The 19,411-nt window shown below is 41.0% G+C and overlaps 1 protein-coding gene across 1 annotated transcript in view; it reads left to right on the forward strand.

Moving 5' to 3' along the window:
- The window catches only part of PRTG (protogenin), a 116,858-nt gene that overhangs the window by 46,844 nt on the left and 50,603 nt on the right, over positions 1–19,411 (forward strand). The window contains exons 3-9 of the mRNA XM_074964759.1: positions 5,483–5,627; positions 7,381–7,514; positions 7,909–8,046; positions 9,209–9,367; positions 9,970–10,129; positions 10,920–11,167; positions 16,084–16,248. Coding sequence (XP_074820860.1) covers positions 5,483–5,627; positions 7,381–7,514; positions 7,909–8,046; positions 9,209–9,367; positions 9,970–10,129; positions 10,920–11,167; positions 16,084–16,248 — 1,149 coding nt within the window. The remainder of the gene's footprint in view (positions 1–5,482; positions 5,628–7,380; positions 7,515–7,908; positions 8,047–9,208; positions 9,368–9,969; positions 10,130–10,919; positions 11,168–16,083; positions 16,249–19,411) is intronic.

Here is a 19,411-nt window from a genome sequence, read left to right on the forward strand (position 1 = left end):
CAGGTTTCACGAGACCGCAATAGACTTGTAAAAACTGATTTTACTGGCACAAACAAGTCAAGAATTAGGAAGAAATCAGAGATTTGCATAAAGAAGCAAGATGTAGAAAGAGTGGGTATTGAGCTATGCTGAAGAACAGCTTATGAACTGGGATTGATTGGAAGTAAAAAAAAAAAAAAATTATATATATATTTAAAACCAACCTTGTAACATTAATAAATAGGAAGCTATTTGTGAAAATATTGTGCAACTTTTTGCATAATCATGATATCTAGAATCCCTAAGACGTCATTCACAGGGAGATAGCCTTGTTTTAAAAGGCACTCAAAGGAAAAAAAATCTACTTAAAATGTTTGTCTTTGTAACTGACATATACCTTGGATTATTTAAATAAAAATAGTTGGTAAATCTGTTAGCAATCCATCATTAATGCAATTTTATTTTTTGCATGTCACTGCTCTTCCTTTTTTTCAGTTTCACTTGTGTCCCTGGTGCGTGCTACTTTTAAGTTCTCTTGCACCAGCTGCAATGTATGTGTTGCATGGAAATACATTATTGTCACTGGCATTTTAAAATGTTATGAACCTATTTCCCTTTAAAACTAGGAGCAAGTGGATTGTACAACTTCTAACAAAACCTAAGGATCGATTGCCTGACAATCCTCTTAAATAACATCACAAACAAACACCAGGAAATTGTGGGCATAATCCTGCAGTTCCTATGCAGACCAAACATCTTTTGAACTCAATGGGAGTTCTATCAGCAAAGAGACTGTAGGATTATACTAGTCTCTTGTTTCATCACGCAATTCCCCCCTGTCAGGGTTCCCTCCCCACTCTGAACTCTAGGGTACAGATGTGGGGACCCGCATGAAAAACCCCCTAAGCTTATTTCTACCAGCTTCCCTAAGGCACAAATTCTTCGCCCTTGGAGGGTACGCTGCCACCACCAAGTGATTTAACAAAGAATCAGGGAAAGGAGCACTTGGAGTTCCTGTTCCGCCAAAATATTCCCCCAAGGCCTTACACCCCCTTTCCTGGGGAGGCTTGAGAATAATATCCTAACCAATTGGTTACAAAGTGATCACAGACCCAAACCCCTGAGTCTTAGGACAATAGAGAAATCAGTCAGGTTCTTAAAAGAAGGTTTTTATTTAAAAAAGGTAAAAATCACCTCTGTAAAATCAGGATGGAAAATAACTTTACAGGGTAACAAAAGATTCAAAAACACATCAGAACTTCCTCTAGGCTTAGTTTCAAAGTTACGAAAAACAGGCATAAACCTCCTTCCAGCAAAGGAAAAATTCACAAGCAGAACAAAAGGTAATCTAACATGCCTTGCCTTTTACTTACAATTTTTGTAATACCTGACTAGTGCTCAGTCTTTTATTTTCTCTGAATATGAACTTCTAGGAAATACGGATTTCCTAGAGAGAGGAGTTAATTGTGACTGTAGGCTTTGGTTATGAATCTTGGTAAATAATGAAGAGGATAGGTCACTGATTCAGAGCAATCCGGATTGCTTGGTAAAATGGACATAAATGAACAATATGCGTTTTAATATGGCTAAATGTAAATGAATACATCTAGGAACAATGAACGTAGTCCATGTTTACATGAGGGGCAACTCTATCCTGGGAAGCAGTGACTCTGACAAAGATTTTGGAGTTGTGGTGGATAATCAGCAAAACGTGAGCTCCCAAACATGTGGCCAAAAGGGCTAATGCAATCTGGCATGCAGAAACGGGAATCTCAAGTAGGAGTAGAGAGTTATTTTACCATTATGTTTGGCACTGGTGTGACCACTGATGGAATAATATGTCCAGTTCTGGTGTCCACAATTCAAGGTTGTTGATATATAGGAGAGTCTTCATAGAAGAGCCACAAGAATGATTAAAGGATTAGAAAACATTCCTTATTGTGATAGATTCAAGGAGCTGAATCTATTTAGCTTACCAAAGAGAAGGTTAAGGGGTAATTTGATTACAGCTTATAAGTATCCATACATTCTACTATGGTTAATTTTATCTGCATTTAATAATAGGCTCTTCAATCTAGCAGAGAAAGGAATCCAATGGAAGTTGGAGCTAGACAAATTCTGACTGGAAATAAGGTGTAAAATTTTAACAATGAGGGTAATTAACTTTGGGAACAATTTAGCAAGGGCTGGTGGATTCTCCATCACTGGCCACTTCTAAATCAAGATTGGATGTTTTTCTAAAAGATCTGCTCTAGGAATTATTTTGGGGCGGTTTGATGGCCTGTGTTATACAGGAGGGCAGACTAGATGATTGCAGTGGTCCTATATGGCCTTTGAATCTATGAATCTTTCATTGTTACCATTGTTGTCAGTAGATGATACTAAGATGATGGTAGACATAGCCTTTGAGTGTTTTAGTTTGCAGTTTTTCTTTCTCATTTTCTTTCTCTTTCTGATTTTAAAAGACTTGTGACTGAATATAACTTTCTTGAGCCATGCAGCGTATTACACAAAGAATGAGTGAAACAACTAAAACCAGAAAGGAACAGTATACTTGGGGAAATTTTTGCCATTGGTAGAATTATGTTCTTTGTCTAATAAGGGCAAGTTTTTAGCAGATTATTGGAAGATGTGTCCATACAGTAAAACCCTCAGAGTTAAAGATCTGTGAGGCTGAAGTGCTAAGCCCTGGTGCTCCCAAGGGTCAGAAGCCCCAATCCCCTCCATCCCTCTCTGACTGAAGCCCTGATCCCCAGGGCTGAAGCCCCCAGGCAGTACAGTATTTGCTCTTGTATTTTTGTGAAAATATTGTCTTTGCTGCTGCCTGATTGATTACTTCCAGTTCCACATAGTGTCCGATTGACCAGTAAGTCCGTAACTCTGGTGTTTGTATCTCTGAGGTTCTACTGTGCATACAGAAGGCCATAAAGCTCTGTTTTACAAGTTGCTGCTCATAATACCTTTGCATATATTTCAGATTCAGGAACAGTTCTAGCAGTTCCTAAGGCTGGTCTACACTTAAAATGTAGGTCGATGTAGATAGGTCGCTCCGGGCTGTGAAAATTCACACCCCTGTGCAACATAGCTATACCAATCTAACCCAGTGTAGATGCAGTTATTTTGACAGAAAAATGCTTGTGGCAACCTAGCTGCTGTTGCTCAGGAAGATGGTGTACTTACAGCAATGGAAAAACCCTTTCAGTTGGTGTAGGCTGCATCCACATTATGGATTTATGCCAGCATAACTACAGTGCCATAGTTATGCCATTATAATCCCAAAGGTCTGGTGTACATTTAAAAGTTAAGTCAACATAAGCTACAGCATTCAGGGATATGAAATTGACACCTCTGAGTGCTGTGGCTTATGCTGGCCTACCTCCCCAATGTAGATGCAGAAAGGTTGACGGAAGAATGCTGCCACTGACTTAGCTACCCGACACTAAACAGCCCAATGTGTGATCTTTAGCTTATACTTATGCCTGATGCTCTGTTATCCTGCACCTTGGGTTATCATTTACACCAATGGTAAGTGAGTGTAAAATGCTACCATTCTGATTTGGCTCACTTACCGTTGTTGTAAATGAATTCATGAGGTGCAGAGTGACAGAGAATCAAGATCTTAGGGCTTGTCTAGATACAAAAGTTAAAATGCTTAACTATACAGAGTGCTACAACCCACCTAGTGTGGATGCATTATATAGGTATAGCTTATTTCCACACAGGAAGAGAAATAAACTATCCTGGTTATAAGGCATCTTTATACTGGCATTAATTGTACCCACACGAAGGGTTGAAGCAGCATAACTATATCAGAAAAAATAAAATCTCACCCCTCACCAAAGTAGTTACATTTCTGCAAAACTGTGGCCATGTCTACACTACAGGAACTATAGCAGCGTAGTTACAGTGCCATAACTATGCTGGTATAAGCCCACAGTGTAGACCAGGGATCGGCAACCTTTGGCACGCGGCCCGCCGGAGTAAGCCCCCTGGCAGGCCGTGCCGGTTTGTTTACTAGCCGTGTCCTCAGGTTCGGCCAATTGCGGCTCCCACTGGCCGCAGTTCGCCATTCCAGGCCAATGGGGGCTCCAGGAAGCAGCGCGTGCCGAGGGATGTGCTGGCCGCTGCTTCCCGCAGCCCACATTGGCCTGGAATGGCGAACCGCAGCCAGTGGGAGACGCGATTGGCCGAAACTGCGGACGTGGCTAGTAAACAAACTGGCCTGGCCCGCCACGGGGCTTACTGTGGCAGTCCATGTGCCAGAGGTTGCCAATCCTTGGTGTAGACACAGCCTATAAAAACGGAAGAGTTTTTTCCATTGCTGTAACACCACCTCCCTGAGGTCCATGGAAGCATTCTTCCCTAAAAAGCTGCTTGTTTATGTTAATTGTGCCATGAATATCAGTAAGTAGAACATACAGTATTGTTGTAGCCATGTTGGTTCCAGGATATTAGAGAGTCTAGGTGAGTGATGTAATATCTTTTATTGGACCAACCTCTTTTGATGAGAGAGACAAGCTTTTGAGCTTACATGGGGCTCTTCTTAAGGTCTAGAACAATTGATTAGGAGCTTTGTTCCTCTTCTCCCCCCCCCCCCATCGTCCCCCCGTCCTTTGTTTCCTGAGCAAGGGAATCAAACAGTTAAATGGAAGGTGTTTACTGATCTGACAAGTAAAGGGTTTCATTTTTGTTATGACTCCCTTAAACTAAACGGATGAAACTTTGTACTGGGAGGTCCTGGGTGTCAGTGGCTACACCACAGATAATGTATCCCAGACTATTGAGATGAAAGTACTACTATGTGTTCACCATCCTTTCCGGTACATTATTCTTTGTTTTCCCATCAAAGACAAATTTGTACAATTCTACTGGTGCCTTTTCTGGAACTGAGGAAGGATAGTAATTACTGCTGTTACAAAGTCAGGACCAAAACTTAACTGGCAGGGGCCCAGTTTGTTTGTGCAAAGCTCCAATTGTAATGAATGGGAATTTACCCAGATTTGGGATAGTCGGATCAGGCTCCAGATTGAAGTTCATTTATAAACATACAGTTGTACCAATTTAACCAGAGGTCTTTTTTTCTTTTAGTTAAAGCAGAGCCCATTTTGTGTATAGATATACTTAATTTAGTTTAAGAGTGGTTTATTTTGATTTAGTTTAATACTTTATTTTTTTTATTTTTTAACAGCTACGCTAAACCAAAATAAGCCACTCTTAGATCATATTATGTGGGTCCAGAGGTGAACTTGCACTGGTTTAACTAAGTTTGTCTAAAAGCACACCTTCAGTTAAAACAATACAAGTTTAGTGTAGACAAAGCCTAAAAGATGCTTGCTTTTTTAAATGTAGGGAAGTGGACCATTCTGGGCAATTTTTATACAAATTAATCTGCAAGTACATTTCTTGTGTAATCTGATGTTTAACTTCACTGGATTCTAGTATGGTTTATTTGTTTCTAATTTATTTTTCTTCAGCATTTTAATTCTTCATTCTTTGTTTTTAGCCATTTCTGCATTTGAAGTCCAACCACTTTCAATTGAGGTCCAAGAAGGTGGAGTGGCTCGGTTTGCTTGTAAAATAACAGCAAACCCTCCTGCCGTAATCACATGGGAAGTGAATCGAACAACCTTACCTCTAGCCTTGGACAGGTATGTAGATTTTTTACATTTTGGAATGATATTTACTCTGTGTGCTCATTTTGAGTCTGTCATTCTTAAAACCACAGTATGAATGGAGAATCTTACCCTTTCAATGCCGTTATTGATAACAAAGCACTAACTGCACTATACCCCAGATGTTAACATCTCAGAATCATTAACAACCAGAATAACATTATATGTCTGACACACAAACTGGGACTGCAGTCCAGACTTTCAGAATAAATAAATAAATCCTGGCACCACTTAATCATGTGAGTAACTTTTATATAAAAAGTAGTCCCACTGACGTCAATGAGACTACTTATTTCCATAAAGTTACTCACATGAATAAATATCACAGAACTGAGGCCTTATTTAATCATTTTCTCACTCAAAAGACATCAACAAAGGAATAGAAAGCCCATCTATGTTTATTTTTAAGGATTTTTTTTTTAAGTTTCAAGATACTCACTGGACTGTTAATTAATCAAACAAATTATTAGGAGATTGTGAGAATTGGAATCATCAGGAAATTGCTGCCTTGCGCTACTCGCTGTAGAATGAAAAAATTGAGCCATCTCTGGCCTAGAGCCATGACTAAAGTAAAAGGGCGATGTGTAGTCATGGGGTGCTGTGCGGGTGGGCGGGTTTGGCTGCTGGAGCAATTTGAATTGGAGGAATTTTTCGCAAGTGGTATGTATGAGGTTTGCTGTGAGAAAGCTAGTGCTGGGCATACTTTTCCCGACAGGTGTGATAAAGAATTATGGTATCTGGGTAAATTGGGTTGGAACACTTAATACTATTGAATTCCTTCTCAGTAGTGCTTTTCCTTTGACCTGATCATCACTTAACTCACAGCATGACCCCGATAGATTTTTCTTTGTCCCCCTACCCCTTTCTTTGCTGCATTCTTCCCCCTCCTCCCCCCGACAAACTTTCTACTTCACCAGATAACTCCTGTTGACTGTCTATGTTCACTCTTCCCTGGTTGCAACAGAGGGAGAAAAAGGAGAAGAGTTGAAAGCATATTAGATGCAATTACAGGCAGCATGGAGTGTGTTTCTCTAGAGATCAGATATTCACTTGAACTGGAAATCACCACTGAAAACCAGTTAACGTTTTTGGAAATATTTGACTATGAATCCTCAGACCCACCAATCTGAGAGTAATAGGCTGAATAATGAGGGGTTTGGTATCTAAGGGCTTGTCTACACTACCTGCCAGATCGACAGGCAGTGATCGATCCAGCGGGGGTCGATTTATTGCGTCTAATATAGACACGATAAATTGCCCGCTGAGCGCTCTCCCGTCAACTCCAGTACTCCACCAGAATGAGGAGCGCAAGCAGAGTTGACGGGAGAGCGTCAGCTGTAGACTTACTGCAGTGAAGACACCATGGTAAGTAGATCTAAGTATGTCTACTTCAGCTATGCTATTCACGTAGCTGAAGTTGCGTATCTTAGATCAACCCCACACGGTAGTGTAGACAAGCCCTAAGGGTGCCGAACAATGTTTACAGGTAAATTCCTATGCTTTCATCAGTGGGGGATGGGGCATGGAGCGGATTTCCCTGATAGATCATTGAAGGTAAGGAATACAGAGAGGTGAGTCATGTGTTTAGAATGTTTTTGTGAGGTTCCTGCCAGCCATTTTCAGACTGATGTGGTGATTGCTCTCAGATAAGTCAGTAAATTGTGGTCTGTGTTCTTTTCTACAATAAATAGAATATTCATAAATATACTGTATTTTGTTTTCCTGACAGGATAACTGCTTTACCAACAGGAGTTTTGCAGATCTATAGTGTTGAAAAGAGGGATGCTGGGAATTATCGATGTGTTGCTACAACTGTAGCCAATAGACGAAAAAGTGTTGAGGCAGCACTAAGTGTTATTCCAGGTACACATATATAATCCCTTCATTTAACATCTTCCCCATATTTGATAGCCTTGTACTTAATAGAATCTACAGAATACAAACGTGCCTGCAGTATAGTGCTCTAATTGTTCTTGATGCATGTATTTTGAAAATGACCCATTAGCTGTGGAAGTAACAGCTCCTTTTCCCCACAAATTCTTCCCCTCACCATCCTCTTGTCCTTTCCTTAATAGACATTATTAGCAACATCACAATTAAACAATGTGTTTCTGTTGTAATTTTAACTTTAGGCGTGACCTTTAAGCTGCCTCATTTTTAACATATGGTTATCATGATTTATTTCTTGATTGATTGGATTTTCATATGATCCTTTGGATTTGAATTTAATCCTGTGCATCATCTTTGGTTTTTAAAGCCTTAGACTTGAAGCCATTCCAGAAGCCAGCCATTATAGCTGGTCCTCAGAACATTACAGCATCTCTTCATCAGACTGTCATCTTGGAGTGTGTTGCTACAGGGAATCCAAAGCCGATCATCTCATGGAGCCGTTTAGGTAGGCGTTAAAATGTCAACAATTAGGTTATTATTTGGGTTTTGTGTATGCCATGGATTAGTGGAAAAGGTTGGGATGAGTGAAATAAGTGAAAAGCATTTTGCACAATCTTTCCACAATGTTGTAAATAAGCCTTCAGGTGTTTTTTGACACTTAGGATTTACATACCTCCTGCTGTCAATTCTGCACTGCCCCTGGTATGATATTGACAAGGTGGAGCATGGGATGACCTCTGGGGACTTTGTGACTAGAGTAGACTCAGTGGTGGAGTCAGACAGATTTGAGTGGTTATGTACCACAAAACAAACGGTCCTGCAAATTCTGCCCCTCACCTTCCTCCTAGGAATATACAAATGCGGTTTGGGGTTCAAGTCACATTGAGCCTTAATCTGCCCCTAAGTAGAATGAGTGGGAGGAAGGGGGGGAGGGAATTTTGCTGTAACTAATATTGACAAGTAAGTCTCACTCTTCTACAAGAATACGTTTTATTTCTTCCCTCCGCACACATGCCTAATGACCTTTACCAATAAAAAGGAAATATAGGGCTGTGTTGATAGAAGACCTGGTTCACAAATTAACAAAAGTGGTGCTTCTGTATTTCACATCTTCTAAGGGTAGGTTAGATATATAGAGATGTGTCTGAATGAGCCTGGAGACATATAGAAAAACAAGGAAAAAGGAAAAATGATGGTTAATTTAATAGGATTTCTGCATCGTGTCTGCTGGGAGGTTTATAGAAAATATGTGGTGATCACTCCCAATATAACCTACAAGTAGCTGAATTCTGTCTCTCTGTGAAAAGCTTGTGGACGTTACCTGGGATGAATTCGGTCCCAGCCCAAGGCAGGAAGTAAAAAATGCCAAAGGACAGGATGTAAAAATGTGCCCAGTAGGTTGCATGGGATACTGGCAGTGAATTCAGCAAACAGGCAGAACTTCAAATATATACTAGAATGGATTATACATGTAGTCCAGCTAATAGTAAAGTACATGCACAGGCAAACCAAATAACAAGTGGAAACCTATATAAACTCATCTATGAATTCCCTCTGTATCTTTTCAGCATTGGATATTGCCCCAGGCTTTTGACCATATAGCATGTAGATTAGATTAAATACTCACTGGGCAGCAACGTTGTAAAATAACTTTTTCTCTCAAATAGACCACAAGTCCATTGATGTCTTCAATACCCGTGTCCTCGGAAATGGGAACCTCATGATCTCTGATGTGAAGGTGCAGCATGCTGGAGTTTATGTCTGTCGAGCAACTATTCCAGGCACACGGAACTTCACAGTTGCAATGGCAACTCTCACTGTATTAGGTGAGCTTGCTTTGAATTCCACAGTGTGCCAGAACAGCCTGCTACTATGTGAAATTTTGTTCTGTACTTGATACTTTAGGCCAAATTCTACCCTCTGTTATACCCATATAACTATATGGATTGCAGTGAGGTCACACAGTGAAATGGAGTTACTAGATGCGTTAGTGCCATATACTGGTAACTTAAGAATTGTATGGCAGCTTGCTTGCTCTTAAAGACAGTCAGATGTAATGGAGTTTTTACACGTTTGCTATTGAAAGATTAATTTTCTAACAGGAAAAAAATATGGCAATGTGTATAAATATATGTAACTCATGTGAATGCTTCATGATCAGCATTTTATACATTGACTTAATATGATTTATTATATGCACTCATACATGAACTAATATGAAAGTCTTTACTTTCATATGTTACACTTCACACATACAACTTTAAAAAAACAAAAGACATGCTATATGTTTATATGAAACACATGTGCTTTTCACATGGAGATGTCCACATGTACTTCACTTCGCCTGGGTAGTGCTTCTTATTCTCTTGGTTTTATTCACACCTTAGACCTTTTGTATTTTTTATTTTTGCGTATTATTTACCTGTAGCACCACCTTCATTTGTGGAATGGCCGGAAAGTTTAACAAGGCCCAGAGCTGGTACTGCCCGTTTTGCATGTCAGGCAGAAGGAATTCCAGCACCCAAAATGTCATGGTTGAAAAATGGAAGAAGGATACACTCCAATGGTAGAATTAAAATGTACAACAGGTGAGATTACCATTACATTATAATTTATGTCATGAAATATACAGTAGTTATAAATTGTTGCTAAACAGGAGAGAACAGAGTTTTCAGGTCAGTGAATTACAGCTTTCCCAGGTTCATTAAAGTATTTGGAAGTAAAATTAAACATTGAATCTGTCTTTTTATGACACTAGGCAACTACTTCTTGGAACACAAATAAACACAAATTAGCTTATACATAAATACCACAGCTAAAACCTTCTGTGGATATAGGTCCAGATTCTGATCTCTCCTATACCTGTGTAAAAGTGGAGTGATTTCATTGACTTAGTGGAGTTAATCCAGATTTATATTGGTGTAGCAGAGATCAGAATCTGGCCCATAGTTTGAACTCCTATTTCATTAACTTAGAGTGAGAAACTCTTATTTAAAAAATAAAAATAAAAACAAAGGTAAAAAATACTATCAATTACAAAAGAGAAAGTACAAAGTTACTAAAGAGCAATTTTAGTAATTTTTTTAATAAAGTGAGCTTGTGAACATTTTTTTCTTTCTTTCTTTTTAATTTCCCTGACTTTGTGGGGCACTAGCATTGCAAGTCTGGGTGCTGGCATGAAAGTTTTTGAAGAGCACCAGAAGAGGCTAATTTTTATGACTAAATATAAATTTGTGTTGAGAAAAAATGAACACAAAATGGAGTATGAGATATTTAGAGTAGATTCCTGGAGCAGGGGCAAAAGCCAAGTTGTGGCTTGCATTACATTGAGCTAAGTTATTGTTAGATATGATTTTTTCTTTTTCTTTTTAAATGCAGTAAATTGGTGATTAACCAGATCATTCCTGAAGATGATGCCATTTATCAGTGCATGGCTGAAAATAGCCAGGGGTCTATCCTATCCCGGGCCAGATTGACTGTAGTTATGTCAGAAGACAGACCCAGTGCTCCTTGTAACGTCCATGCTGAAACAATGTCAAGTTCAGCAATTCTGCTAGCTTGGGAGAGGCCGCTCTATAATTCAGACAAAGTGATTGCGTATTCAGTGCACTACATGAAAGCAGAAGGTAAGCAGTGTCAGTCTGAAGTGGATTGTGTAATATTTGTTACAGTCTCATGCATCCAGGGTTTTCTGCAGTAGTTCATCATAGGAAGAGTCTGCCAATAACAAAGATCTCATAAGCTAATTTTGGGGATAAATCACACCCTCCCACAGAGCAGCCAGGTTAAGATGGTAAACTCTACATGCTTGACCCTTCAAAGCTTCTGCCAGATCATTTCATTCATGGGGCTGGGTACATGGCTTACCTCTCCACCTTCAGGATGAAGAATATGGCCTTCATGGCAGGCAGGAGCATTGGTACAGCAGCCCAGTGCCTCCATGTTACTCTCTGGATTTTCATCTCCCATGGAAACAGGAGCGTCTGCCAGTTTTCCCTCCCACATGTATGCTAGGCTAGGGAGTATACACCACAGAAGTAGGGTTCATGTAAGGGCATGTCTATATGAACACTGGGGTGTGAATCTGCCTCATGCTAGCTTGCTGCACGCTAATGGCATGTCAGCACTGCAGCAGTGGAGCTGTACCAGTACAGCTGCGCTGAGGCAGGACAGGTGGTGAAGATGCTCTTGCCAATGGGGGAGAGCTCTCTTGTCAGCATAAAAAAGCCACCCCCGCAACCAGCATAAGCTGTGTCGGTGGAAGAAGTACTCCTGCCGACATAGCGCTGTGCCCACTAGCACTTACATCAGTGTAATTTATGTTGCTCAGGGGGGTAGAATATTCACACCCCTGAGTGACATAAGTTTTGCTGACATGGGCAGTAGTCTAGACATAGCCTAAGTGTCTGTGTGGACCATGCTGCTGCATGGTAAAAGTTCCCTGGTGCACTTGATCAATTGGGAGTAGATCAAAGCACATTACAGAATACTTACTGCTTGTAAGGCTAGTGCAAGGTACATTTACATCCCACCTTGCCACGAGCTAAGTTTCATACAGACAAGCCCTAAGATAATGCTGGCCCAGTGGTTTCACAGGGAGTAGCTTTTCCCCAGATTCCTCTCTCTACTGCAGATCCCCAAACTCATGGAGTTTGTGCAAAGGGGCTTCTATAGGGGCTAGACTGAGAGGGGGACAGTTAATGACCAATTCGCTCTACTCCCTTCCCTTTGATAGAATTTTACCTGCAGGAGTGGGTTTTCCTCTCCTTTCATCCCCTCCTTGACTAAAGTGAAGGTATGTCAGAATCATAGACGATTAGGGTTGGAAGAGACCTCAGGAGGTCATCTAGTCCAAACCCTTGCTCAAAGCAGGACCAACACCAACTAAATCATCCCAGACCCAGACAGACCAAGTGATCCTTGTAACGTCCATGCTGAAACTGTGTCAAGTTCAGCAATCCTGCTAGCCAGTATCAGCGATTTTAAAATTTGCTGAAATAACTAATTATTTAGAGGCTCTGCTGTAGCCTCTAGAATGTTACATCCTTCCTTAATAAAAAAGCATAGTTAAATAGGGAAGAAGGATGTAACTAGACATTTTCACCTGTTTTTATTCTCTATGGTAGTGTCTGACAAGTGACTTGAAAATTAGTTATACTGTAGCCTAGTTTAATCTATGCACCTATCTCCTAGCTGTGACTCAGTTTTCTAAGTGGAATGATTGCTTTTTCTGCTTCTGTTCAGCAACTAGTTTATTCAAGGGCAGGATTGCAGATGCTTGGCTCTCCATGTGGAATATCGCCTTGCCATCTGGTAGGCAGAAGACAGGAAGGACAGCATAATTACTCTAATACTGATGCAGGAATAGCTGTCTTTGCTTTTGTAAATGGGATGTTCTCACGACAGGAGATGATTTTGTTTGAAGGGAGGAAAGAGCCTTAAAAGATAAGAGGACAGAGAATTGATGAAGTTCAGGAAGTTCCCCTAAATTTTCAAAATTGCTGAGGAATTAGCCACACAACTCCCATTCAAATTAAATATGAATGTTAAAGTCATGCTATATAATCTATCTGGGTACTTATATGGCCTCCATTACTGCAGTATGTGAGGGCCTGGGTAACTTCATGGGGAACTGGGAAGTAATATCTTACTGAATATTTGTACAGGAAGTGCACCAGCTGAGTAGCTCTTTGAAGAGATGTGTATCCGTTATCCAGCCCCTGGTTAACTGAAACTCTTACTTATCCAAAGGTCAAACATGTTCCAGAGTTTGAAGCTCACCTGCTGTGATGGTACACAGCTGGGTGGCCTTGGGAAAGCCAAGTGAGCCCTGAGCTCTGCTGGGCCTGTTAGTTCAACTGTCCAAAGGGCTTGCTCATCCCTCCAGACCTTCATGTAATAGCCTGACTGTATGGAAGACTGTTGTTTAGCCTTCATATAGATAATCCCTAACACTTACCGGTGTATTTTCACTGGGTAACTTCAGCTATGGAAACCGAAATGTAAGTAGAATGTGTGCTTTCTTTACCATCTTGTCACAGCCCTGCTCCAGGTGGGTAGCACCTGTGGACCTGCACCTGTGCGGAAAAACACATTCAGGTTTTTTTAGTGTAGAAAAAGCATAAGGGTTCAGAAGCGTCTAGGGGTTGTACTTGCTTCAGATACAATTGATGAAAGTGCGTGAAATCATTTGAGAACAGGTTACTCCACATCACAGATGTTACTCAAAGCCTGAAAAACTGCCCTGAAAAGCTCTGCTTTCATGAGTGTGTGTCATATCAGGCAGTTTGTATTGTTACGGAAGCAGCTGTATATGTGTGTGCCCATACTGCACAGAGAGAGATGTAAGCTAGCTATTAGTAAGGAAAAACAGATGGCTTGATAAGTCATTCAGCCTATCATATAGCTAGGGAAGTGACCAGCGTGGACTGGACTGCTGAGAGCTCATTTGTTTATATCTCAAAAACTTAAATTCTTTCTGCTGTTCATTGGAGAGAGGAACACATGCCGATAGTAGACTATCACTGTTACCCGCATCCTACCTTTCTCCATTCTCCCTGTTTGTTATGCTTACTTACGGAATCTTAACTTGGCCCTGATACTGCAAAGGCTCACAGACGGGCTTGATTTTAATGGGATCAGTCATGTGCTTGAAGTTGCTCATGTGCGCAAATTATTGCAGGATCGGGGCACTAGTGTATTAACTCTTTGCAGCTCTGAGCTCATTGGAGCCTCTGGGCTTTACTAAAATAAAATAATTAGTAATCATGTGAAACCACTTTAATCTCCTTCTCCGGTTTTCTTTTGCTATGTTTGCTCAAATTGTATGTTGTGTGTACTGGCATAAAAATCCCACAGGAAAATATTTCATACTTACATGCAATATAATGCATACTATCTTTTTATCTTAATGTTTTTTTCTGTGTTTATATAGGTGTGGGTTTTTAAGCTTTTCTTAATTAGCAGAAGGATGGAATTTCACATTAATGGTTAGTGTAAAAGTAAGCAAGTCATCCTGTGCTAAAATATCCAAATGAAACAATTTTTTGAGATGGAGCTCTCCTAAATTAGACAGATAATCAGGATCTCATAAACTCTAGTTTAAACAGAAAGTAATATTTTATAATGCACTTAATCATATGCAGTTCCAAAGATTTCCCTCTTCACGTTCACAACATTGTAGGTGGTTAAAAACAAAAGATCCCTGCATTCTTTGTTTAATTCCACAACAAGTCTAGCATTTATAAATGCACTCTCAAAACTGCCTCAATCTCCTCTTGCCCCCAAAGAGGCTAGTGTTTAATAAAGTTGGTTGAAGAAACTAACAGGTGTGTTTTTTGTATTTTTAAAAGCAGAATATTTTACATTCAAATCAGGGGTCATGGTAGCAAGAAGAATAAGAGTCTGATGAGAATACATGTTGGAGTGTGTTAATTCCTTGTTAGTGATTTAGAAAAGGTACAAAGGGGATACTGATTGTGGTGGAAGGCAAGCCTTGTTCTCTATTATGGCTGTTTCATTAGGACCTCCACATGAGGCCTAGCAATCCATTGAATGAAAGAACAAGTCCTTTTAATTTGAGCTCAAGGATCTTGTTTAGCAGGTCAGAAATCGTGCCATGCAATTCCTAATTAACAAGCCGTTAACTAGTCTGTTATGAGATGGTCATAATCTTGTCTAATTAAAATGCTATCAAGTTAATTCAGAAATGTGGGAAAACTTAATGGTGGAATTTGCCTTTCGTTTTGTTTATAAATTCAATTGTGAAGAGGAGGGGCTGGCTCTTAGAGAGTTTTGATTAAGTTGACGTGCATTTGGTGTGAATTGTTTGTTAAGCACAGCAGCTTTCGCCAAACGTATTCCACTTTGCAGCTTCTCTGTATAGGAATAAAGCCCGACAAAGACAAGGCCTGCTCTATACATTGCTATGCATATTTTAATATGAATTGCTGAGAATTTTTTTACAGCTCATTAAGGAGCAAAACATTTTTGAAGTTCATTTTGTATCAATCCCGTTGTCTTCTTTCTGAATTAGAGAAAAACGCATGTCAATCAAATTTAATAGAATTCCCAGGGCTAAAATGAGATCCTTTGCAGAATGACTTCTTTCTGTTTGTTTTGTTTTTTTAAACAGAATGGAGCCTCACATTCTTCAGCCTAATATATGAAGGCTCTGTAAATAGGTTTTGAAAAAACACACTGGTTCTAAATAAGTAGAATTAAAGATTAGCTACAAATGATAAGGTTATTAGAGCTCGTCTGTTGTGTTACTGTACATTGGACACAGTTTGTTGTGACTAATTCGTGAAAAGATTTTGGAATAGATTAATGCTATTCAGCATCTTTTATTCAGAAAAAATCCTCAACCACTGTAATTTATAGCAAGACACAGTTACTTCCATTCACAAAAGAACTACATTGTAGGATTTTTATTTTTAAACAACCGTTAACTTGCATGACCACCATCCTGGCAGCAATGGATCATCTTGCGTTAAGAGACTGACAGCAATTTTTGTTTCTGTTAACTCTTGTTTTATTCCAGGTTTAAATAATGAAGAGTATCAAGTGGTTATTGGAAATGACACAACTCATTACATTATTGATGACTTAGAACCAGCCAGCAATTACACGTTTTATATTGTGGCCTACATGCCCATGGGAGCCAGTCAGATGTCGGATCATGTGACTCAGCACACCCTTGAAGATGGTAAGTCAAATAAATATTGAAGAGCAAAATATGCATAATTATTTATCTATTTAAAACAGATGCGCAATCCTGTGCCACTGACATCACTGGGAGTTTTGGGTACATACAAAATTGAACTGGCCACTGAAATGAATGAGGATAAAAAACATGCTCTATTACAAAGGGTATATGTATTTTATGCTGAAAGAACATCCTTCTTCAAGTGCTGGTCCCTCTTTGTGTTCCACTGTGAGTTCACATGCGTTCGAGTTTGGAGAATGCTTGCAGGTAGTGTCTGTTGGTCTGCACTTGTGCCCCTGCTCTCCTCCTGCTTTGCACTGAGGTGGGGTGGGGTGGGGTGGGGTGGGGCAGACCAACTGCCTCTCCAGTTCCTCCATTCTGCTGCATGACCTGAGTTGGAATCCTCATGTCTTTTCACTTTTTTCTGTAAATATATTCAAAGTTATAAATTATTCTTAGTTATTTAGTGTTAGAATCCACAATGGGGAAGTGCACTGGGAGACCAGGAGGGGACTTAGATTATGCTGAGGATACTGGGCTTAAACAACCTTCATCTCCTGCCCCTGCTTTTTGGTCAGCGGTGACCACCAGTGCTGCCCCAGAGAAGCAGATATCTCAACTAAATGCAGTATCTGCCACTCTTTTTTCCCAGCAGAACATGACAGGCAAGGCAGCTTGGGCTTTCAAAGTACCTTATGGAGCCCTCAATGAGGCCCTAGTCAGACCCAGGCTGGGCAGGCCACCCTGAACAGTGGCCAGAGTCAGCAAGGAGGGCACCACTGGTACTATGTCTGACTCCAGAGTGCAGGAGGGGAAGGAACCTTTGGCTGGGCCCCCTAATGAGAGTAAGGAGCACGCTCACAAACAAAACCAGAGTCCTCTAAGAGAAGAAATCCCTCTCTGCCCCTGTACAAGTCGGGTGAGCCTTCATGCCCAAGCCATTAGGATTTAGGCCCTTCTAACCGCATGAGCATGTTCATAAGACTCATAGGAGCAAGACTCCTTCAGCACCAGCCTCTGCATCATCTTCAACACTGACTGCGGTGTCACCTAAAAATAAACGCTGGTCCTGAAGGAGTGGGAACTGCTGGTACTGTCAAAACTCGCAAGGTCGGAGACTCATTCAGCACCATGGCCCCTTAAGGAATCACTATCTACACCTACTGTGATGGTATGGAGTGAAAAGATGCAACCTCTGAAGGTGCTTGTGACTTATACCTTTCCAGAGAATATCTTTGTCCTCCCGGACCCAACGTCTCCCTCGTTATTGGGACAAATCCTAACCAGGGAGACACACACACCTGCAGGAATCCAGGATTTTGGAAGAAATCTATCCTCTGTCCCATCCATTAGTCACAGTTTCTTCCCAACAGAACCAGCCGCGCAGCCAGTGGACCCAGATCTGACCATTGCATCTCTAGGAGAGTTCTCTAACCAGCTTCTCTTCCACCCAGGCAATTCAACCCAGACAGGGGATCGAAAATCCCCTGGAACTTGCCTTGGCCAATACAGACAGGAAATGTGTGGCTGGATCCAATGCCTTGGGAACCATCACAACCTGCTGTTGACCCCTCCTACTGGCTTGCTTGGGACCCTTGGAACCATTACACACATTACCTGGAATCTGTCCACTCCAACAGGAAGTCTTACCACCCCTTTCCTCTAAGGGGACAGTCTGAACTCATGGAAGAAGGGGAAAACAAGCTGGTACCCCTGGTTCTGATGGGTATCATCCTCGTCACCTGATGAAATGGTCACTCCAGCCTCTCTGTCTCCTCCTGCTGATCATAGGCAGTTCCAGGAGCTCTTACAGAGGGTGGTGGAAGAGCTTTAAAACTCCTTAAGGGAGGTGCAGGACCCTCAACATAAGCTCCTAGATATCCTGCAACCTACAGGCTCCAGACGAGTTGCATTCACAGTAAACGAAGCAATACTAGAACTGGCAAGGGCTGTATGACACAAACTGGCTACCTATGTCCCTACCCTCAAGAGGGCTGTCAAGGCTGATTCCTCACTCTGGCACTTCGAGTGCAGAAGGTGGGGGCCCACAAGGATTCTAAAAATTAATACTGGCTACTCCAGGCTTGTATTAAACTCCCAAGGTTACAGCTTCTCTCTGACCTTGGATGGGTAGATGCTGCCACCATCCAAGTGCAAAAAAAAAAAGCTTTGAGAACCCAGGAAGGCACACTTGGGAATTCCTTTCTGTGGGGTACCCTCAAGCCCTTTCACACATCCCCCTCCCCCCTGGGGAAGAGCTGAGAAAGAAAACAAAGGAAATGAGCTGTTGCCACCAGCTAATTAAACAACATGCACAAACCTCTTAGGACACAAAAATCCTGTTCTTAAAAAAAGGTAAAATTGTTTAAAAACAAAAAGAAAGAAAATACATTTGGAACTTAGGCTTTTTGCTCGATTTAAAAAAAACAATTACAAGGATTAAGCGTCAAGATAGCTCTCTTGAGGCCAACTTAAAGTTTACAAGCAAAACAAAAGCATCTGGGGTTAGCACAGAGGAGGCCAGAAGCCATGAAGAAATAAAAGAGATAAACCTAATCACGTCTTCCTAGACATTTCCTGATCTACTTACATATCTGGGGTTTCAACTGAGTAGTTTCCGGGTATGATCTGGTGATCTTTCATACCTGGCCACAGCTTTTTCCAGCATAGTTCCAGTCCTGTCTCTACTCTCCGGGAGAACAGCACAGACAGACAAAGGGGAAGTTTTTTCCCCAATTTTAAAAAGTTCTAGCCTTCCCATTGGCTCTTTTGGTCAGGTACCCACTCCCTCCCTTTTACCTATGGACTTTTTAACCCTTTACAGGTAAAGCAAGTAGAGAACAGCTACTAACAGGGATTTTATAGCTAACTGGCTGGCTGGGAGTCCATAAAAGGGAGTTGCCCCTCCCTTCATTTATCACAAGGGCAGAGAAGCAGTACTTTGTCCCAGCTAAGGGAGTAGAGTTCTGGTTTACTCACCTTGCCCTGAACTCCTTGGTGGATCAGGCAGACACAGAAAGATCCAGGCAACACAACACGCAAGGGCCATCCTCTCAGATAAGGAAGTCAAGTGCTTATGGGGAGAATGGTGTTTACATCTGCCAGCCTCCAGTTTAGAACCTCAAAGTATCAGGAAGACAGGGCTCAGTTTCAAGCCCTTATT

This window comes from Natator depressus, chromosome 10, assembly GCF_965152275.1.
Source record: "Natator depressus isolate rNatDep1 chromosome 10, rNatDep2.hap1, whole genome shotgun sequence".
In the NCBI taxonomy this organism is placed as follows: domain Eukaryota; kingdom Metazoa; phylum Chordata; order Testudines; family Cheloniidae; genus Natator; species Natator depressus.